A 21,862-nucleotide genomic window follows, 5' to 3' on the forward strand; every position below is an offset into this window, starting at 1 on the left:
AACGTGAACATCCCAGGTCCACACATACGATGATTCTATTACCATAAACAACTTCGAAAACTAAAACATTTCAACGAAAAATGATTTGATACAAACACGAGTGATCCTCATGCGGTATAAGACCTTAGTTTTTGTTTTAGTGCACATGGTTTTCGCCGCGAGAGGGCGCCATAGCATGAACCACTCTTTAAACAGAATAAGCCAAGCCCCGACCGCCGACCCACTTTGACGTCCAAAAAATAATTGGTCAGACTCATATGGCAGCACAATAACAATATACCCTCACATACAAATAAGACGTAGGCCAAATGCAGACAACCAGATCTGAATGTACATGTCACTACGGCTCATAGTCATCTGATTGAAGCTCACCACGTAATGTTTGAAGAGTCGGTGGTCTTTTTTGTCGAGACGATCCTCCGATCAGTTGAATCCAAGACCTGTATTTTGCTTTAAAGTCTTGTTTGGACCTGGACCGTCCGCCCTGCTGGCCGTAATAGGATTAAGTACAACAAACAACTGTTTCATTTTTGACATTAAGGTGAGACGCAAGTATTTTTTGTATGTTCACATGAACACTAAATCGAGTGCCAATAGTGAATGTTATGGGACAACCTACCAGTACGCATCAGAAATTATAACTACTAGCGGGATGCCGCGCTTCGCGCGGCACCCCGCTAGGATATAAAAATCCTTTACACATATTTCGAAATGTGGGTGAGGGTGTTTTACGCCTCTCTCAATATTTATGCATGGCGTCATAATTCTAACCCAAAATGAACCTATTTCGCACGTCCACCACTACTTGCAGTGGCTGTACCCACCTCGTTTTGGGTTAGACAACGTACCTTATGCATCTAGAAACTATAAGGCTCCCCCATGATCCTTATATGGGTCTAATATGTTGGGCCTCCCTAACGTTACACGTTTTTCAAGTCAGCGTTGATAGGTGAAACTGACCGTTAGCCAGCAATAACTAAAGTTTCTTTTGTACTACACTACCAAAACTTTCTCCACCGCTCAATATACATTCATAATGCTTGCATTTCCTTTTTAAAAAACATCGTCAAAAATGACATTTTTACGTCCCACGATACATAGCGTTGCTACAGCACTTCAGTAAAGCGAGTTTTTGGAACATGCTGTGTGCCACAAATCTAATTTATCTACTGTTTTTTTCGGGGGGGGGGGGCGGGGGCGGTAAGAGCGTAGGCCTCTTTTTAGTTTATTGTCATCTAAATTGGTCTTGTAAACTTTCTGGTCAATAGGCTGCATGTATAACAGGAGCACTTAACGTGAACGTCAAAAAAGTGTTTTGCAGGCAGAGATGCCAAGTCCAGAGGCTAGCTATGTGTGAGATTTTTCAAAGCTCAACCCCCATCCCCCCGGAAAAAAAATTGCCAGTTTAAGAAGGCCTTTTTAAATCGCCGCCCAACCTTTTTTTTTTTTTTATAAATAAATAAAACAATGTGAAATTTAATTGTGGACAAAAAGTGTTTCAAAATGCATCAGAAGCCTCCTCAGAATATTTAAAACTCACTTGAGGTACACAGGAGATGTTGATGGTTAATGTGGAGGTTCGATTGTGTCAGATTATATCCTTCCAAACTTGAAAAAAATAGACTCAAAATGATGTCCAAAATCAATCGCTCACTTCTTCTGCCTGTTGTGTCTTCGCTAGTGGAGCGCATTTCAACGATTTTGCTAAAAGGATCGGAACAAACTTGTGCGCAATAAGCGTTTTGCGCTCTGCCGAATTTGAGCTGAACCTACTGGATGAGCAAAAGCGTGCGCAATCTGCAAATTTGCGCTCTGTTTGTACAAATTTTGTACAAAAAATGTCGTTAATTTTTTTTTCCCGATCTCGCCCCAATAATGGTTGATGTGCATGTGAGCGTGAGACAGAGCCCAAAAGCGCGAGTCTCACGCCTAATGCGTGAGACTTGGCAGGTCTGGTTTTGTTTTATTGTCACTTTGGGCTTATTGCATCTCGCGAAATTTGAACGACAAACGACACAATTTCTGACCGCGTTCATGTTCACGCTGCTCTAGGAACAAACCTCCATACATCCCATATCTCTGGAACCCTATATCGTACAAACTAAATAAAAACGATAAACTCGTCCCCACTCCTTAATTTTCTCTAACTTATTTCACTTTCAGAAAGCATGTCAAGTCATGTTTAGGGTTTGTTACGTCCAGTTTGGGTCAATAGACAAACTCCTAAAAATGTACCCTATTCAGCCACACGAGGTCTCTTTTGTTAATATTATCTCCATCAGTAACCAACCCGACGGGCCGATGGCTAAATTAGGCTTCAAAATGGATTTGGCAAAATGTACATTGTGAGACCTGACCGACACACTGCTCTAACCAACTTTATGAATGGACTTATTCAAAAGAAAACTTAATGTCGTTTTGCTTAACAACTTTGACCAAATGCAAAGCAAAGTTCTTTTTTTACAGCTTCAAAACAGCCTTTGACGTGTGTGTATAAGTTTCACCATAGAGTAAGGAATGGTTTCACAATTCTCCCTCCATGGTTAAACTCTGAAACTGCAACATTATACCTCCATGAACAGACCGTATTCTAAAACGGTATTCATGTACCCATTTGAGTTTACTGGCAAAAGGTCCAAGGTCGCCACCCACTGTCAACCTAAAGTGGTCCCACGGCGACCTTCTTCACCAAGCAACAGGTGGCCTGTCTCAAACCAGACAACACACCACTCACAATACACTGACCAGAATGGCTCTTTGTGTAAGGCCCTCCCCCACCCCCAAAATGTTATTAATTGTAAAGTTCCCTTAGACACCTTCCAACCTATAGCCGGCCCTACCCAATGTTTCCAAATCATTAAGCTTCCGTTTGATCCCATCCTTGTTCATCATGATAATTTTCATGCCGTTTGGAAGTGAATGCCTTTTTATAAATATTCTCCATTTAATCTTTTCAACAAATGAGTCACCCGCAGAAGGATTTCTAGGAAGTCTGATAACAACGTCGACCAGTGGTTGACACATGGTCACCTGCGAAACATCAATCTACGGTACTTCATCCATTCAATGCAAATTCGGTCAAATTCGTGAGATTGGTTTCGGTTGTCCTGGCACCAAGCCTCTTCGACCCTTTCGACCCTGCGCGGCAATGAATGAACCAATCCGGAGCACCATCTGCGAAACATTGTCCAATGAGTCGCCTGTCAGAAAGATTTCTAGGAAGTCTGGTAACAACATCGACCAGTGGTTGACGCACGGTCGCCGCCCAAACTTCCTCCAATCACATGACTTGTAAGTGCGAGTTTGGATCCGGGTTTTGCAGACTTGCAACCCGACGTCTGAAACCACACAAACGTATTGAATTCCACACAAACAACCGTGTTGGATTCCACAAGGATGCCATACCACTGGACCTTCTAATTTTTAATCCAAGATGGCGCAGGTTACGCTTTTAATAGTATAGATTTGCCTTTGTTAAAAAAAATATCACAAAACTCACTTGTATCAGATGTAAATTGTTGTATTTATAGTTCCATTGGTTTTGCTCTTTACAGCGTTTGATCTTGATGTAAAGGCGCTTTATAAATATTTAGTTGTATAGTCACTAGCCAACACTCTGGAATCCCTTGGCCTTTACCTTGCCTGTTGTGTGTGGGCCCATGCGTACTTTGACATTTTACGTCGAAGGTTACGCTCACTGGGTTTGTGTTCAGCGCAGGGTAGGTAGTGCTTTCTGCTGTTCCAGCCAGGCTTCTGATTGATGATACCCAAAGCCTACAGCCGATACGACTGCCAAAGGGGGTCAACCTGTTTTATTCCCGGGCGAAGTAGGTGGCAAAGGCCGTGGACCCTGGACAAATGGTTGATTTGAAGCACAGGCCTTGTGTATGGCAACTTGCATACAAAACTATGGTGGCCCTGAAAGGACACAGCCAGTCGTGAATATTTTTGCGACGTGAGAATATTTTTGCGATGTCGTGAATTTATTCACGACAAGTCGCGAATATGTTTGCGACATCGTGAATTTATTCGCGACAAGTCGCACATTTTGTCACGACTAGTCGCGAATATTTTCACGACGTCGTGAATAAATTTGCGACTAGTCGCGAATATTTTCAAGATTAGTCGCGAATATTTTCACGACTAGTTGTGAATAAATTTGCGACTAGTCGCGAATATTTTTTCAGTAGCTTGAGAGTGCGTATTACTAAACGGGCGATAGAGGGCGGTGACGGCTGGCTGCAGCAGCATGTACACATGCATTTGCGTTACATAACCTTAGTTTTCACCTGGGTTGAATAAATAAGCTCTAAGTAAAAGCTGCTCTAACGTTGCTTTATGTGCAGAATGAATGGAAATAATGTTCCTCTTAATAAAAAATGTTTGTATTAACAGACATTATGGTTAGGTTTGGACAAGTTTGTTTTAACAAAAGTCTACTGTGCATACACAATCAACAGGAATGTGTTACGTTCGACTTGAATAGTGCATACATTAAAGATGCAGTTTTTGTGTATAAAATATTAACAGTGAAATTTGTTTTTAAAAATGTTCTTTTGGTTACTCTTCTTTAAAAAAAAGCATGAATACGAATAGTGCATTTACCAAAACAACTCTGTGACCCTTCTACGTATACATAGGAACATGCAAACAAACGTCTTGCATGGAAATTACATGGTTTATTTGTCTATAACTATGGAGAAATTACATTTTATGATTCAACTTAAAGGCAGTGGACACTATTGGTAATTGTCAAAGACTAGCCTTCACAGTTGGTGTATCTCAACATATGCATAAAATAACTAACCTGTGAAAATTTCAACTCAATCGGTCATCAAAGTTGCGAGATAATAATAAAAGAAGAAAACACCCTTGCACGAAGTTGTGTGCGTTTAGATGGTTGATTTCGAGACCTCAAGTTCTAAATCTGAGGTCTCGAAATCAAATTCGTGGAAAATTACTTCCTTCTCGAAAACTATGGCACTTCAGAGGGAGCCGTTTCTCACAATGTTTTATACCATCAACCTCTCCCCATTACTCGTCACCAAGAAAGGTTTTATGCTAATAATTATTTTGAGCAATTACCAATAGTGTCCACTGCCTTTAATCATGAGCACATGTTTAGACCAACATATATTCAAGCATGTGAAATTCAATGCACATCAAAACAACTGTCATTCTTCGAATGAGCGAAATGGTCATGTATATCCCCCCCCCCCCCAATTTTACCAAACATGGCTTCTAGTGCTCCTTATAGTGATAAGAAATACAAGTTCTTGTGTTCAGTAGATATTAATAGAGGCATTGACTGTGTCAATGGGCTTTATTCATGAGTCAGTCATATATTACATTGAAAGCGAGGTAAACAAATTTTGTTTAATGAAACTGAGGCTAGAATGCATTTCATTTAGATAGCCTTGCACAATTATTCAACAGATCACAATTAAAAAATACATTGAGGGAGCATGTAGTGATATAATTTTTATTAAAAGAAGAAAGTACTATTTGAATGGCAAAGCAATTCACTTCTACCAGGGTAGGGGTGTCAATATGCTGATCAAGAGTACTTCTGTCATGAGAGAATTAAAACTAGCTTTATCAACCTACTGAAATCAATGTCAGTCGATATCTAAATGTTTTGCCATCATTTTTATTTTTTCATAAAGTCTTTAAATGAAAAAATAAGAGGCAATCATGATGTTGGTCATTGGATATTACATAGAATAATTTAGTGCGTCTGTGCACCACATACATCACAAGACCGGATTGTCAAGTAAATATTGAACATAATACAGGATAATACCTAGTCTGGCAAGACATCTTCTACAAGATGTGGACATGGTGGACAAATGCACACAATACATAAAATCTACATAAAAACAAACAAAATAAACGAAGGTTATTAATATACAGTTGGCGACTCCATTTGGTGCTACAATAATTTCTGAAATTCTATTCTTAGTGTTAAAAAATTTAACAATGCCATGTGTAAATGTAAAATGTAAAGTTAGGTTAGGACAACTTTTTCATAATTTGTTCAATGTTCAATTTGTGAATCAGCAATAGTGTTAACATGGTGGCACTAGGCCGTGGTTAAGGCACAGTCTCCCCAATATTAATAAAAGCAAGGGGAAAAAAGAAAGAAAAATGAAAGCCCAATTTAATCTCGAATAATAATTAATATAACTAGACATTAGGTGTTCAAACAAACACAAAGCTGTTCCGTGTTCTTTTGCTTTGATTATGTGTTAAAATTACCAAGGAGTCTATAACTGAAAAAAAGTTTGAAAAATACTTGTACAGTGTCTTGAGTTACGGTGCCACTTCATGGGGTCACGGTAACCTAAGGCTAATCTCTAACGCCCAAGGAGTCTGTAACTGAAAAAAGTTAGAAAATCGGTTGTGTAGTTCTTGAGATATGGTGCCACTACTGGTTGACCCGGAAGTAGAGGTCAACTTGGGGTCATGGATTTTCAAAGTTTAGTTTTAATGCCTTAGGAGGATAAAACTGAACAAAAAGGATTGAAAATCGGTTGTATAGTACTTGGCGTATGGTCCCACTTCCGGTTCACCCGGACGTAGAGGCCAACATGGGATCACGGGTTTTCACAGTCAATATTAATGTCAAGGAGTCTGTAAGTGAAAACAAATTGAAAAACGGTTGAGTAGTTCTTGAGATATGGTCCCACTTTCGGTTGACCCGGAAGTAGAGGCCAAATTGAGGTCACGGTTTTTCCAAATTTTTCTCCTTTCCCCAAGGAGTCTTAAAACTACAAACAGTCGACATTCTTAAAGAAGAATGTCGTCTTCCTGTGATAATTTATCTCGGAATGTCGACATCCTAAAAGTAGGATGTCGTCTTCCTGTGATAATTTATCTCGGTATGTCGACATTCTCAAAGTAGGATGTCGTCTGTCGACATCCTCAAAGTAGGATGTCGTCTTGCTGTGATAATTTATCTCGGTATGTCGACATCCTAAACGTCAGTTGTCATCTCCCTGTGATAATTTATCTCGGGAAGTCGACATTCTAAAAGAAGAATGTCGTCTTCCTTTGATAATTTATCTCGGAATGTCGATATCCCAAAAGTAGGATGTCGTCTTGCTGTGATAATTTATCTCGGGAAGTCGACATCCTAAAATTAGGATGTCGTCTTCCTGTGATAATTTATCTCGGGAAGTCGACATCCCGAAAGTAGGATTTTTATGCCCCGCCGGCGAAGCCAGCCGAAGGGGCATTATAGTGTTTGCCTTGTCCTTCCGTGTGTGTGTGGGCGGGTGTGTGTGTGTGTGTGTGTGTGGACATCATCCTTTTGTCCGAGCGATATCTCAAGAAGGACTTGGCGTATCGACTCCAAACTTGGTTTGTGGATTGGTCATGGGATCCCCTAGAAGCCTATTGATTTTGGACCCCCTCAGATAAATATTAAGCTCGTTATGGCTAAAACAAAAGAAATGTTGTCCGAGCGATATCTCAAGAAGGACTTGGCGTATCAACTCCAAACTTGGTTTGTGGATTGGTCATGGGATCCCCTAGAAGCCTATTGATTTTGGACCCCCTCAGATAAATATTAAGCTCGTTATGGCTAAAACAAAAGAAATGTTGTCCGAGCGATATCTAAAGAAGGACTTGGCGTATCAACTCAAAACTTGGTTTGTGGATTGGTCATGGAATCCCCTAGACACCTATTGTTTTTGGACCCCCTCAAATATTAAGCTCATTTTGGCTAAAACCATAACTAAAAAAGGACTTGGTTTAGCAACTCCTATCTCAGCGGGGCATTTGTGTTGTCAACACACCATTCTTGTTTTTTTTGAAATGATTTTACTTGTATACGTTTTGCGTAGCGAACTAGTATTACATTTCCAACAATATTTCTAATATTCATGGTCATAAACTACGTTAAACTAAAATAATGGACGAAACAAAATGTCCCACGTAAAACTCCATAAGGTTTGGAACATAATGGTCTCGCAAGTTCAAATACGCGCGAGACTTGCTTAGTCTACACAGAAGGTAATAAATAATTTATTACAAGCAAATGCAATCGTACAATAATAGAAAACAAAAACTAACAAATCAATGCAAAACACATGTAGGGGATGGAGGGGCCCAGAAAAAGCAAACCTTAACGAGTACGGACCCCCCCCCCCCTTTTTCTAACGAAGAAAGCAATGTAAGCAATTTTATTTAGTGGGTGTAATCTTATGTAGCGGCAAAACAATTCAAAATTACAGGAAGAACAAACACAAAAACAGTTAGCGTAAAATAAAACTTAACCATATATTTAAATGAAACAGATAAACAAAATACCCAACATCATAATAAAACATAAAAGGGAACACTAGTTGTGTGATAAAAATAAATACTAGAGAAAATGGGCTCCACAACTCTTGCTGGGGAAAAAACCATGTCGAAATATACCATTGTTATCCATTAGAGACGTTTTGTAGTCACTTTGGTTGGGGAGCGAGGAATCTAGCAAAAACACACGAAAATCCCATGGCTGGGACATCAGTTTATACACCAGACAAATCTATTATATGGATATTCTTTTGAATATTTTATTTTGTGCATATGGTCCGTGATTCATGGTCCGTTGAATATAAGTGGGCGGTTGTGTATCGACAACAGACTTTTATCCTTTTGATCACCATCAGCCCCATGTATAATAAACTTCAACGGCTTACGATTGCACTTTTGGTATTGTCATTTTAAACTCCGGTTCCATTGTGTGCTGTCTGTTACCCTCCACACATAGATTTTCTTGTGAATAGTAGCTGTGTATGATTCATGGTTCGCTAATGCTTGATTTATTATCTAGAGGTAAATGCTTGAGGCCAGTAAGAATGTTGTGCACGTACACCATGTAGTTTTTGTTGGAAACCGTTTGCTAACAGCCATTTATGTTACCCTTTGAAATAAAATCAGAAAATGTATAAGTTTGCTTGTTGCATAACATTAAATTGAAGATGATGCCTGAATTGATTTTTACAATCAGAGTTGGACTCTAGACTGACGTGTTGGGCTCCTTGAACACTCCAAGTGGTTCAATAGGTAGTACAATTCCAATACTTATTATGCTGATGTTCTCATGATGTCAGCATCAACAGGAAGTTCCGACAACTTTGTCCCCTTGTACAATTAAATATGCAAATATGGGTCACGTGGTTAATTATTACGATTTTTAACATTTTGGGGGGTCGGTGGTTTGATGTTTGATCTAGTACGATTTGATTTCACAGAACTCTTAACCACCAAACTCATGATCACCATTTTCCGCTTACTGTGTTTTTCAAACATCATCGTGTCATGCATGCACACATTTTATGTTGGGAGAAAAAGAAAAGGCAACACTATCGATATAAAGATAAGAATCTAACTTAAATATTATAACAAAAATAAATATTTTTTTAGTTTTGGGGGATAAGCTGAAATATTGATATCGCACGGAGGTTCGAACTCGCAGGTATCGGCGAAATAAGCGCGACTGATGACCACTAGGCTATAACGGCCAATACACAATTTCGAGGGTTTACATGTATGTATATCAACAGAGGGGATTATGATCCGGCGAAATAATTCTCGTTTCATGATTTTGCGAACATTGTCACTAAATATGAACTTCATCGCCTATAACTATTAAGTAGGGTTGAAATGTAGTTTAAGATGCCTTTAGGGTTTTTTGACAGAGACTGCGCTGTGGTCCAGAACGTAGGTAGAAAAACAAGAAAAGGAGACTTGAGTAGGCTCCTCTCAAGAAGTCACAACGCATGATAGGTACATACTGAATTGCATTTACCATAGAGAATGTTTAACAATAACATGGAAGCGACTGCATCCAGTTATATTCAAATGCGTAGACTCATCTCAAGAAGTCACAACTCATGATAGGTACATACTGTATGGCATTTACCAAAGAGAATATTTGACATTAACATGGAAGCGACTGTATCCAGTTATATTCAAATGAAGATTACGTGGCTAATTAATTACATTTAGAGTAAAGCTTATGTTCTAAGCTTCAATTTGGTATATGATTTCACTTTTTTGAAGTTATGGTCTAGGAGATTAGGTTTAAAGACAAAAACGTGTGCAATAGCTATGGGTTTTAGGCGGAAACAAAGAATAAGAAAAAAAAAAAATCTCGACAGAAACAATACCTGTTCCGACGGTAGGTAGGAACAGCTAATAATATAAAGTATTTAAATTTATTAACTCTCACGAACTCTACCGTCTGGGCAAAATACAGACCTCAGGCGCTAACTTTGAAATACAAACCATTTTTATTAAAAACAACATGGCCTCACGTTACTCCTGATCATAATCTCTGTTATGTGTACTGTACCATAGCATGCATATAGAGCATGGTTTGTCTACATTCATGTACCTCCACGAATCCTCCATGCATAGAGCATGGAGGTATTACTCCCGAGTCCTAACGTTAGATTAGAACTTAGCATTTTAATTAGGTGTTCGGGCCACTGCCCGGAACACCTCTTATTCAAATAGAAACTTCTTGCCAACAGAAACAAGACACTTCTTAGTAAATACACCATGTCTTTCAATGCCAAAAGGTTCTTCTAAGTTGGTCAACGTTCCCGTGCCCATCAGCCGATCCACGGTAATTTACTTAAGTGCTATGGCACCAAAGACCGATCATACACAGCGCCGCGTGTAGTATGCTATCCCATCATGCACAGAATGAAAGAACCCTTTAAGTTACGCAAAAAATATTTGCGACTAGTCGCAGAATTATTCACGACGTCGTGGAAATATTCGCGACTAGTCTTGAAAGTATTCGCGACTAGTCGTGAAAATATTCGCGACTAGTCGCAGAAAAATTCACGACATCGTGAAAATATTCGCGACTAGTCGTGACAAAATTCGCGACTTGTCGTGAAAAAATTCACGACGTCGCAAAAATATTCGCGACTTGTCGTGAATAAATTCACGACGTCGCAAAAAATATTCACGACGTCGCAAAAATATTCACGACGTCGCAAAAATATTCACGACGTCGCAAAAAATATATTCACGACTGGCGGTGTCCCTTTAGGGCCACCATACAAAACAGTACTGTAGTGTAATGTTTGAAGAGTCGCCTGGTGCAGCTTCTAAGCGGTTGGACCGACGACTTGTGTGTTTGGATTTTAAAAAGCCCCTGGACACGTCTGGTAACTGTCAAGGACCATTTTTCTCACTTGGTGTATCCTAATGCAAATAACAAACTTGTGACAATGTGGGCTCAATTAGTCATCGAATTTGCAAAAGAATAATGAAAGAAAAAAGCTGTTTTGAATATCCTTTGTGACTTTGCTTTTGGATGCATAATAAAATGCTTCAGCTGAAGTCTTCATTTGAGTGAGAAATTACTTCTTTTTTTAAAAACTACGTTACTCAATAGAGGGAGCTGTTTCTCACAATGTTTCATACTATCAACAGCTATCCAATGATGGTTCCCAGGTACATTTTAATGCTAACAATTACTTTGAGTAATCACCAAACGCGTCCATAGTGTCTTTAAACCTTTGTCTGGATTGTCCGAAGTTACAATAAACAACGTTATTTATATTTTGACATCAAGGTGAGTTCCGTTCAGTATTTTTTTTTTTCCATATTATTGTAATGGTACAAATAGTGCCAATACTCTAGATTCCGTCCGCATTGAGCCCAATTCGTCACAATTATTGTCGGTTACAGCATGTATAGGTCTGTAATTAAACAGAAAAACACCGCAACAACAAGGACAGACGGACACATGGGGTGTACAAACAATAACATACCAAGAATGGCGCCATCGTTGAATTGACTTGCACTATTAATGTCATGAACCATAGTTATAACGAATATTGAGTAGTATTCGTGAAGTAGTTCGTAATGCCATGTACCATCTACATAACATCAGTAAAATTAAACAATATCTGACTTACTCGGTTACTGAACAGGTTATTACATCTCTAGTTATGTCCAGGGTTGATTATTGTAATGCTCTGCTGGCAAGTCTTCCTCAATCTACGATTGCCCCTCTACAACGTGTCCAAAATTGTGCAGCTAGAATTCTTATAGGTACTAGAAAATTTGATCATATTACCCCTGTTCTCATAAAAATGCACTGGCTTCCGGTAAAGTATCGTATTATTTATAAAATTTGTCTGCTAGTTTTTAAATGTATGAACAGTCTAGCTCCAGGCTATCTTTGTGAACTATTGCTGACGGTTAACTCAACTTCACTTAGGACCACACGTTCATCCTCAGATAAAACCATTTTTTTGTGGTTAAAACTTGGGAGCATTTTTAATGTATTTGGCGCTATATAAATGTTTATTATTATTATTATTATTATTATTATTATTATTGTTATTGTTATTGTTATTGTTATTGTTATTGTTATTGTTATTGTTATTGTTATTGTTATTGTTATTGTTATTGTTATTGTTATTGTTATTGTTATTGATTTTGCTATTGCTATTGCTATTGCTATTGCTATTGCTGTTGCTGTTGCTGTTGCTGTTGCTGTTGCTGTTGCTGTTGCTGTTGCTGTTGCTGTTGCTGTTGCTGTTGCTGTTGCTGTTGCTGTTGCTGTTGCTGTTGCTGTTGCTGTTGCTGTTGCTGTTGCTGTTGCTGTTGCTGTTGCTGTTGCTGTTGCTGTTGCTGTTGCTGTTGCTGTTGCTGTTGCTGTTGCTGTTGCTGTTGCTGTTGCTGTTGCTGTTGCTGTTGCTGTTGCTGTTGCTGTTGCTGTTGCTGTTGCTGTTGCTGTTGCTGTTGCTGTTGCTGTTGCTGTTGCTGTTGCTGTTGCTGTTGCTGTTGCTGTTGCTGTTGCTGTTGCTGTTGCTGTTGCTGTTGCTGTTGCTGTTGCTGTTGCTGTTGCTGTTGCTGTTGCTGTTGCTGTTGCTGTTGCTGTTGCTGTTGCTGTTGCTGTTGCTGTTGCTGTTGCTGTTGCTGTTGCTGTTGCTGTTGCTGTTGCTGTTGCTGTTGCTGTTGCTGTTGCTGTTGCTGTTGCTGTTGCTGTTGCTGTTGCTGTTGCTGTTGCTGTTGCTGTTGCTGTTGCTGTTGCTGTTGCTGTTGCTGTTGCTGTTGCTGTTGCTGTTGCTGTTGCTGTTGCTGTTGCTGTTGCTGTTGCTGTTGCTGTTGCTGTTGCTGTTGCTGTTGCTGTTGCTGTTGCTGTTGCTGTTGCTGTTGCTGTTGCTGTTGCTGTTGCTGTTGCTGTTGCTGTTGCTGTTGCTGTTGCTGTTGCTGTTGCTGTTGCTGTTGCTGTTGCTGTTGCTGTTGCTGTTGCTGTTGCTGTTGCTGTTGCTGTTGCTGTTGCTGTTGCTGTTGCTGTTGCTGTTGCTGTTGCTGTTGCTGTTGCTGTTGCTGTTGCTGTTGCTGTTGCTGTTGCTGTTGCTGTTGCTGTTGCTGTTGCTGTTGCTGTTGCTGTTGCTGTTGCTGTTGCTGTTGCTGTTGCTGTTGCTGTTGCTGTTGCTGTTGCTGTTGCTGTTGCTGTTGCTGTTGCTGTTGCTGTTGCTGTTGCTGTTGCTGTTGCTGTTGCTGTTGCTGTTGCTGTTGCTGTTGCTGTTGCTGTTGCTGTTGCTGTTGCTGTTGCTGTTGCTGTTGCTGTTGCTGTTGCTGTTGCTGTTGCTGTTGCTGTTGCTGTTGCTGTTGCTGTTGCTGTTGCTGTTGCTGTTGCTGTTGCTGTTGCTGTTGCTGTTGCTGTTGCTGTTGCTGTTGCTGTTGCTGTTGCTGTTGCTGTTGCTGTTGCTGTTGCTGTTGCTGTTGCTGTTGCTGTTGCTGTTGCTGTTGCTGTTGCTGTTGCTGTTGCTGTTGCTGTTGCTGTTGCTGTTGCTGTTGCTGTTGCTGTTGCTGTTGCTGTTGCTGTTGCTGTTGCTGTTGCTGTTGCTGTTGCTGTTGCTGTTGCTGTTGCTGTTGCTGTTGCTGTTGCTGTTGCTGTTGCTGTTGCTGTTGCTGTTGCTGTTGCTGTTGCTGTTGCTGTTGCTGTTGCTGTTGCTGTTGCTGTTGCTGTTGCTGTTGCTGTTGCTGTTGCTGTTGCTGTTGCTGTTGCTGTTGCTGTTGCTGTTGCTGTTGCTGTTGCTGTTGCTGTTGCTGTTGCTGTTGCTGTTGCTGTTGCTGTTGCTGTTGCTGTTGCTGTTGCTGTTGCTGTTGCTGTTGCTGTTGCTGTTGCTGTTGCTGTTGCTGTTGCTGTTGCTGTTGCTGTTGCTGTTGCTGTTGCTGTTGCTGTTGCTGTTGCTGTTGCTGTTGCTGTTGCTGTTGCTGTTGCTGTTGCTGTTGCTGTTGCTGTTGCTGTTGCTGTTGCTGTTGCTGTTGCTGTTGCTGTTGCTGTTGCTGTTGCTGTTGCTGTTGCTGTTGCTGTTGCTGTTGCTGTTGCTGTTGCTGTTGCTGTTGCTGTTGCTGTTGCTGTTGCTGTTGCTGTTGCTGTTGCTGTTGCTGTTGCTGTTGCTGTTGCTGTTGCTGTTGCTGTTGCTGTTGCTGTTGCTGTTGCTGTTGCTGTTGCTGTTGCTGTTGCTGTTGCTGTTGCTGTTGCTGTTGCTGTTGCTGTTGCTGTTGCTGTTGCTGTTGCTGTTGCTGTTGCTGTTGCTGTTGCTGTTGCTGTTGCTGTTGCTGTTGCTGTTGCTGTTGCTGTTGCTGTTGCTGTTGCTGTTGCTGTTGCTGTTGCTGTTGCTGTTGCTGTTGCTGTTGCTGTTGCTGTTGCTGTTGCTGTTGCTGTTGCTGTTGCTGTTGCTGTTGCTGTTGCTGTTGCTGTTGCTGTTGCTGTTGCTGTTGCTGTTGCTGTTGCTGTTGCTGTTGCTGTTGCTGTTGCTGTTGCTGTTGCTGTTGCTGTTGCTGTTGCTGTTGCTGTTGCTGTTGCTGTTGCTGTTGCTGTTGCTGTTGCTGTTGCTGTTGCTGTTGCTGTTGCTGTTGCTGTTGCTGTTGCTGTTGCTGTTGCTGTTGCTGTTGCTGTTGCTGTTGCTGTTGCTGTTGCTGTTGCTGTTGCTGTTGCTGTTGCTGTTGCTGTTGCTGTTGCTGTTGCTGTTGCTGTTGCTGTTGCTGTTGCTGTTGCTGTTGCTGTTGCTGTTGCTGTTGCTGTTGCTGTTGCTGTTGCTGTTGCTGTTGCTGTTGCTGTTGCTGTTGCTGTTGCTGTTGCTGTTGCTGTTGCTGTTGCTGTTGCTGTTGCTGTTGCTGTTGCTGTTGCTGTTGCTGTTGCTGTTGCTGTTGCTGTTGCTGTTGCTGTTGCTGTTGCTGTTGCTGTTGCTGTTGCTGTTGCTGTTGCTGTTGCTGTTGCTGTTGCTGTTGCTGTTGCTGTTGCTGTTGCTGTTGCTGTTGCTGTTGCTGTTGCTGTTGCTGTTGCTGTTGCTGTTGCTGTTGCTGTTGCTGTTGCTGTTGCTGTTGCTGTTGCTGTTGTTGTTGTTGTTGTTGTTGTTGTTGTTGTTGTTGTTGTTGTTGTTGTTGTTGTTGTTGTTGTTGTTGTTGTTGTTGTTGTTATTATTATTATTATTATTAAGTTTATTTTATGCTATCTACGATACATCCTACAGAGCCGGATCCAGACTATGGATCTGAGGCGCTAAAGGGGTGATGTTATTTAATGGACAGAATTCTACGTAGTATGTGAGCTGTGCCGAGGAGTGCAATCTTCTGGACTAAGTTGATGCTTATGCTGCCAGGGATACGTTCAATGAATTTCTCCAGTCCTTTCTTTACTAGTCCCAGAGCTCCGATGACCACTGGGATTGTCTCGGTCTTCATACTCCACATTCTGCTAATCTCGATCTCAAGGTCTTTGTATTTAGACAGCTTCTCGGCAACTTTAATTGAGGTGTTTCGTTCGGAAGGTATTGACACATCAATTAGTATACACCTCTGGTCTTTCTTGTCCTTGATGATGATGTCGGGTCTGTTGGCTTTAATCTCTTTGTCAGTATGGATTGGCATGTCCCAGAGGATGGTGACTACATCATTCTCTGTGACCGTTGTCGGCTGATGTTTGTACCACTCCCCTGTCGTCTCTATGTTGTAATGCCTGCAAATTTTCCAGTGAAGGTACGCCGCTGTCTTATTGTGTCGATGAATAAACTCCGTCTTCGCCAGCTCTGGACATCCAGAGATAATATGGTCTACGGTTTCTTCATATTTTCCGCATATCCTACATTGTGGGTCTATTCCATCTTTGATGATGCGATGGTGAAATGACCTGGTGGCGAGACTCTGGTCTTGGGCGGCAATGATAAGGCCCTCCGTCTCTGCTTTCAGCCCGGTGTTTTTAAGCCATTGGTGTGTCTTCAGTTGGTCAACATCTGCTTCTTTCGTCCTTTTTGGATACTTCCCGTGCATTACCTTGTCTTCCCAGGTTTTCTGTAGTTGTTCATGACCCTTGGTTTTTGCTGTCTTCTTTACTCGCTTTGTATAGATAGTTGTTGCTTCATTATCTGATGGTGTGATTTCTGAGTAGTCAAGTTCTCTTTTGAATTTTACTGCTTCTTTTTTGATGGAGTAGAGCTTTTTCTTGTCATCATGTTGTCATCATTATTATTATTATTATTATTATTATTATTATTATTATTATTATTATTATTATTATTATTATTATTATTATTATTATTATTATTATTATTATTATTATTATTATTATTATTATTATTATTATTATTATTATTATTATTATTTTCTTTTGACAGCAAGTTGCATCGGGGAGTACAAGGGTAGACATTATGGCAGCTTCTAAGCCAATGATGGGTTTGTTTGAAAACCGGGACCGCTACTTCAAGGCGTATGAGACTTTCCTTGTGTATTCTGCCAAGTACGAACATCAGGACACTTGGACCAAGACAGTGCTACTCGACAAGATCGTTCCTCATCTCCCAAACTTAAACCAAGACAATGAGCTCCGTATCTTAGGAGTAGGCAGTGGGTCTGGTAAGGCAGTGTTTCAAATCATTTGTAACAATAACAATCTTGATAAAAAAACAACAACATCTCGAAACCCAGATATAAATTTTAAACTGGACACGTTTTTTATTTTTTATTAGCATCCTCCATGAATTAATGCCCGTGAGTTCAATTGCACTAAAAACTTGAAATTAGTCAAACTTGGCCATCAACCTTCAAAATATTGATGTGGTGTACATGTATTATAAACTTTAATATAGAAGTCCCCTGACGACGACTACACTGTAAGAAAAATTCCCATTATTGAGCAAAATTTACTTGTTGTGGTGTTCAAAAGGGAACATGGTCGTTTGGAGGGAAAAGGGAACATGGTCGTTTGGAGGGTAAAACGCTACGCATCAGAGGTTGCGTCGTAATTTACTCAATTTCTGTGTAAAGCGGCTACCCAACTATGCGTTAAATTTCTTACCCAACTTTGTTGTGTCAAAATGTACCCAACAATCGACTACCCATCAGGAGTGCGTTTTGGCGACCCCAACCAGAAACATTGGTTATCGGTTTAGCGTTTTCCCGAGTTCGGTTGAGCGCGGTGACGATGCTGTTCAGACCAACCATTAACCGACTTGTTGAGTTGGTTGGGCTTTGGTTGGGGTCGCCAAAACGCACTCCAGTAGTTGAGCACCATAACCTTAAGTGTTGAGTAAAAGAAATAGTGCGTTTTGGCAGCAAACACGGCCGCTATTAAAAAAAAAACCAGCCTTGACAGTATAATTTTCGATTAATCTATGATGATCACAACCTAATAATCACCTTGCATAAAACAACCGGAGAGCTTGTGTACATTCAGGTGGTGAAAAACGAACACAGCATTCTTGTGAGCAGATTATTATGTAACAATCTCTTCTTAGAATCAAGCTAGTCGAAACGTTGAGACCAAAATAATTATAATAATAATAAATAGTAAATTCCCAGCCGTTTTTCTGCCTTCCGCATATTAAAGTAGGCCCTAGTAGTTAAATAACAGGACAGTTCTTTTCAGAATTGAGAAGTCCCCCGAATTCCGAAAATCTACTCCGTGGTGGTAGAATTTTACAAGACAAGTTCTCTCCCCAAAAAAAACATATTCTACCCGGCAAGTAGATATTATACACATGTTACCGCAAAACATTGATACCTCACCATACAGTGCCTCAAAATCTATATCGAATACTTTACATCACACAAGGTGGTTCTCTTATCCTAACCAGTCCATCATTAATGTTTAATTTAAATGTAATAAAATTGCAAGAATTATAATGAAGTGTCCTTTTAATGACCCGCGCAATATATGCTTTTTTTGGGTAACTATTCACAGGGGAAGTGGAGTTTCCATTTTTGACCGCACTACTGAAGAAATACCCGATCATCACTAACCGTGTAGTTGAACCAGATGAAGATCAAATCATCAAGTACAAGGCATTGGTTCACACCAAGGGACACGAACTACAAGGTGTGAAGTTTGACTGGCGACAGCAAACCCTTGAACAATACAGAGATACTGACGGAGTTGGAACCAAGTTTCATTTCATCAGCGCTATTCACTCCCTGTACCACGTGGATGACATACACAGTTCCTTTATGTATCTGTACGATCTACTGGAACCTGGCGGCATATTGATTTCGATTCTCTTATCAGGTAAACGCACAAGAACGTGCGAGCGAATGGGGGAATTCTTTTGAGACAGCAGACCAGCCTACTATGTTGTGAAGAAATCAGCGGGTAAACGACCTACCCCTGTGGCCACTGAAGACTTAATTTATGTTTATGTCTATTTTAACTTAGGATTAACCTTAGGACTTAAAGGACGAGTTAAGTTCCGTTACCGCAGACGGCTTAGGACGAGTTACTCGTCCTATAATAGATGGACTGCAATAGACCTTTATTTTCTTGATTAAACAAACCACCTTGGTTGGCATGGACGGCCGAATGTTTGTAAAACACTCAATCGTATTTATAGAACCGGAGAAACCAACCGGAGAAACCAACTGAAGAGCCACGACTAGGAAAGATATCGCCGCCTGCATTGCAACCATACAATAAAGTACCTCCCTTAATTTATTTGTTTTCAACAAAATCAACACAATGATTGAACATTTTTGTACATTGTAACCAACAGTAGCGATCTGTTTTTGATTTGCATTCATGGCGTTGCAAAAGGAAGGTCTACACGCACGCGTCATCGGCCGCCATCTTTGATGCATAACAAGGGGAAATTGCACGCGTGTACGCGCTGCTGAGCGTGCACTTTTCCCTTGTTAATACTTCAAAGATGGCGGTCGTTGACGAGTATTGCAATCCATCTACTCGAGATAGCATTAATCCATAGAGTTATATATAAGAACTAGAGAGCGCACTTGCCTATATACGCGCCCCGGCATGCGCCCAGGCGGCCATTTTCTAAGTTGACAAAAAAACTGGCATCTCACAGCGTGTGTTTGTGCGGCCATTTTGTTAGTTGAACAAACAGCATCGCGTGAGCGTTCAATAAAAAAAAACCTCAAACGTCTATTTCATATTCAACGCGCGTGCAGAATGACGCGCTTGTCATTTTGCGGCCCCGTGGCGTTTGTGCACGAAACATCACTCGTGCGCCCTCTAGTTCTTACATATAACTCTATGGATTAATCCTAGCATTTCGTGAAATCGGCTGTAGGTTAACTTGTTGTGTATAAAGCCCCGTAACAATTTTTTCAAATACAAAAATCTAAGACTCGGTATGTATTGTTTTCTCTTTCAGACCTAAGTGGTGTGTGGAAGTTTTGGAGACGTACACCCGACTTGTGTAAGCGTGGTCTGCGTGACATTTGCTCACATGACATGCTTAGCTCGTTTGATCGCCATGACATCACTTATGCCCTGAGTCAACACACTTCTGAATTGGAAATCACTAAATGCTTTGACGAGACATCCGAGGACGGGGATCTTTTGCTTGATTTCTGTCTTCAAGTGAGTGAATTCAAGAAGACGGCATCAGCGACCAAGTATAAGGAGGTGATAGAGCATATGGCCAGCAGTGAGTGCTCTAAGAAAGACGGGAGTAAAATCCTCATGAGTAATGATTGGGAGGCAGTTATCGTTACGAAGCCGTCTAATTAAAGGCCCTGTACACGTTTGCTAATTGTCAAAGACCAGTGTTCTCACTTGGTGTATCCCACCGTAAGTATAATATAACAAGCCTGTGGAAATTTGGGCTCAATTGGTCATCGACGTTGCGAGAATTATGAAAGAAAAAGTACCCTTGTGGGACGAATTTGTGTGCTTTCAGATAGAAATCTATCTAGCTAGAAGTCTGAAAAATTACCTCTTTCTCAAAAACTACGTTACTTGGAGCCAGTGAACACTATTGGTAATTGTCAAAGACTAGCCTTCAGAGTTGGTATATCTCAACATATGCATAAAATAACAAACCTGTGAAAATTTGAGCTCAATCGGTCATCGAACTTGCGAGATAATAATGAATAAAAGAAAAAACAGCCTTTCCTCATTAAGTTCTGTGCGTTTAGATGGTTGATTTTTGAGACCCCATGTTCTTAACTTGAGGTCTCGAAATCAAATTCGTGGAAAATTACTTCTTTCTCGAAAACTATAGCACTTCAGAGGGGCCGTTTCTCACAATGTTATAAACCATCAACTTTTCCCCATTACTCGTCACCAAGAAAGGTTTTATGCTAATAAGTATTTTGAGTAACTACCAATAGTGTCCACTGCCTTTAAGAGGAAGTCGTTTCCCACAATGTGTTATACTATCAACAGCTCTCCAACGCTCGTTACCAAGTCAGTTTTTAAATTGATATTTGTTTTGAACAATTACCAAACGTGTACCTTCCCTTTAAAGGTACTGGCTAAAATATCTTTAAGAAAAAACCCACAGCGCAAATTTTAAAATGGCCATGCGCCCAATGCAACAGTGTAGTCTTTTGTAATAAACTTACTTAAATTTGACTGACGTTTTTGTGTAGAATTTTCGGAGTCATTGGGCCGGATAAATAAAAACTAGCAATAACTTATCAAGTTAAAGGTTCAGCATTAGCAAGCAGACTGAAAAGTAAAAGATCAGGCATGAACATTTTGCTCGCTGGATTACCTTTCACTTATAGCCATATAAATAAACACGACATTTTACTAACATACTGTAGCAATTACTTGTATTTTTACAAGCTACTGCATGAGGAGCTTGAGATTTTACTTACACAACAGTGTTGCATATATGGCTCGGTATCGGGTCAGTATTTAAGGGTTATTTTTCCCTTGGCCTAATGATCCAACTTCAAATGTTACTTATAAATTTGTTGTGTACTTTAATTGCTCTAAAAGAACCAATCTCTGGAGCGCTGGCGTGGAGAGGCTGTTTCCTCATAGCCACTGCCGCCATCAAAAACTTGACTAAGTGGAAACTGCCCGCCTGCATTTCAGTTAATCGCTATTGATCTGCGAGTCCATGCCTCTATTGTTATACTCCTGAATACCCCGCTATTGTGCTTTTCTCCGACCACTTACTAATCCGTTTAAGTAAATGGTGTTTTTCCAGTAAAAGGTTATTTTTAGAGATTTGAGCAAATTCTCATGCATGATCTTAAACTTATCGACATTTTGTTAATGCTGGCCTTTATACGGTCCAGTATCTTGTGAAACTATCAGATAATAGTAAAATGTCGGTTTTATTTACATCTCAATAAGAAGAGTCCCTCAAGCATTGATTTTACCTATTAGTTCGACCAATTACTAGCAGTATTAAGCCTTACTTTTATTTATAAGGATTTAAGTAAAAGACTAGTAAAAGCAAATGCTAGTTTTTATTTATTTGGCCCATTACCTTTAGCAATGACTTTAGTCAAAAACCATGGAGTTCTCTAAAGATCCACGGGGGTCGGAACGGGATTAAAGCCATTATACACTTTCGGTAAACAGTATTGTCCAAGTCCCACACTTCGTGTATCACAACTTATATATAAAATAACA

The 21,862-nt window shown here is 40.4% G+C and overlaps 2 protein-coding genes across 2 annotated transcripts; one reads left to right on the plus strand and one right to left on the minus strand.

Annotated features, from left to right (window-relative positions):
* The first annotated feature begins 155 nt into the window (after positions 1 to 155).
* On the plus strand, positions 156 to 20,019 carry LOC139934676 (histamine N-methyltransferase-like). The gene is made up of 4 exons (XM_071929030.1): positions 156 to 541; positions 16,653 to 16,890; positions 18,218 to 18,538; positions 19,641 to 20,019. Exons 2-4 carry the CDS (start codon positions 16,686 to 16,688, stop codon positions 19,997 to 19,999), a joined length of 885 nt encoding a protein of 294 aa, XP_071785131.1. The 5' UTR covers positions 156 to 541; positions 16,653 to 16,685; the 3' UTR covers positions 20,000 to 20,019.
* On the minus strand, positions 15,556 to 16,308 carry LOC139934783 (uncharacterized). The gene has a single exon (XM_071929188.1). It carries the CDS (start codon positions 16,306 to 16,308, stop codon positions 15,556 to 15,558), a length of 753 nt encoding a protein of 250 aa, XP_071785289.1.
* Positions 20,020 to 21,862: the final 1,843 nt, after the last annotated feature.

Source organism: Asterias amurensis, chromosome 3 (assembly GCF_032118995.1).
Source record: "Asterias amurensis chromosome 3, ASM3211899v1".
NCBI classification, from domain to species: domain Eukaryota; kingdom Metazoa; phylum Echinodermata; class Asteroidea; order Forcipulatida; family Asteriidae; genus Asterias; species Asterias amurensis.

Excerpts from the sequence above, each read along its gene's own strand:
- LOC139934783 (XM_071929188.1), bottom strand. The coding sequence starts at position 16,308 with ATGCACGGGAAGTATCCAAAAAGGACGAAAGAAGCAGATGTTGACCAA.
- LOC139934676 (XM_071929030.1), top strand. The coding sequence starts at position 16,686 with ATGGCAGCTTCTAAGCCAATGATGGGTTTGTTTGAAAACCGGGACCGC. Across the intron at positions 16,891-18,217 it reads AGGAGTAGGCAGTGGGTCTG|GGGAAGTGGAGTTTCCATTT; the intron begins GTAAGGCAGTGT and ends AACTATTCACAG. Across the intron at positions 18,539-19,640 it reads GATTTCGATTCTCTTATCAG|ACCTAAGTGGTGTGTGGAAG; the intron begins GTAAACGCACAA and ends TTTCTCTTTCAG.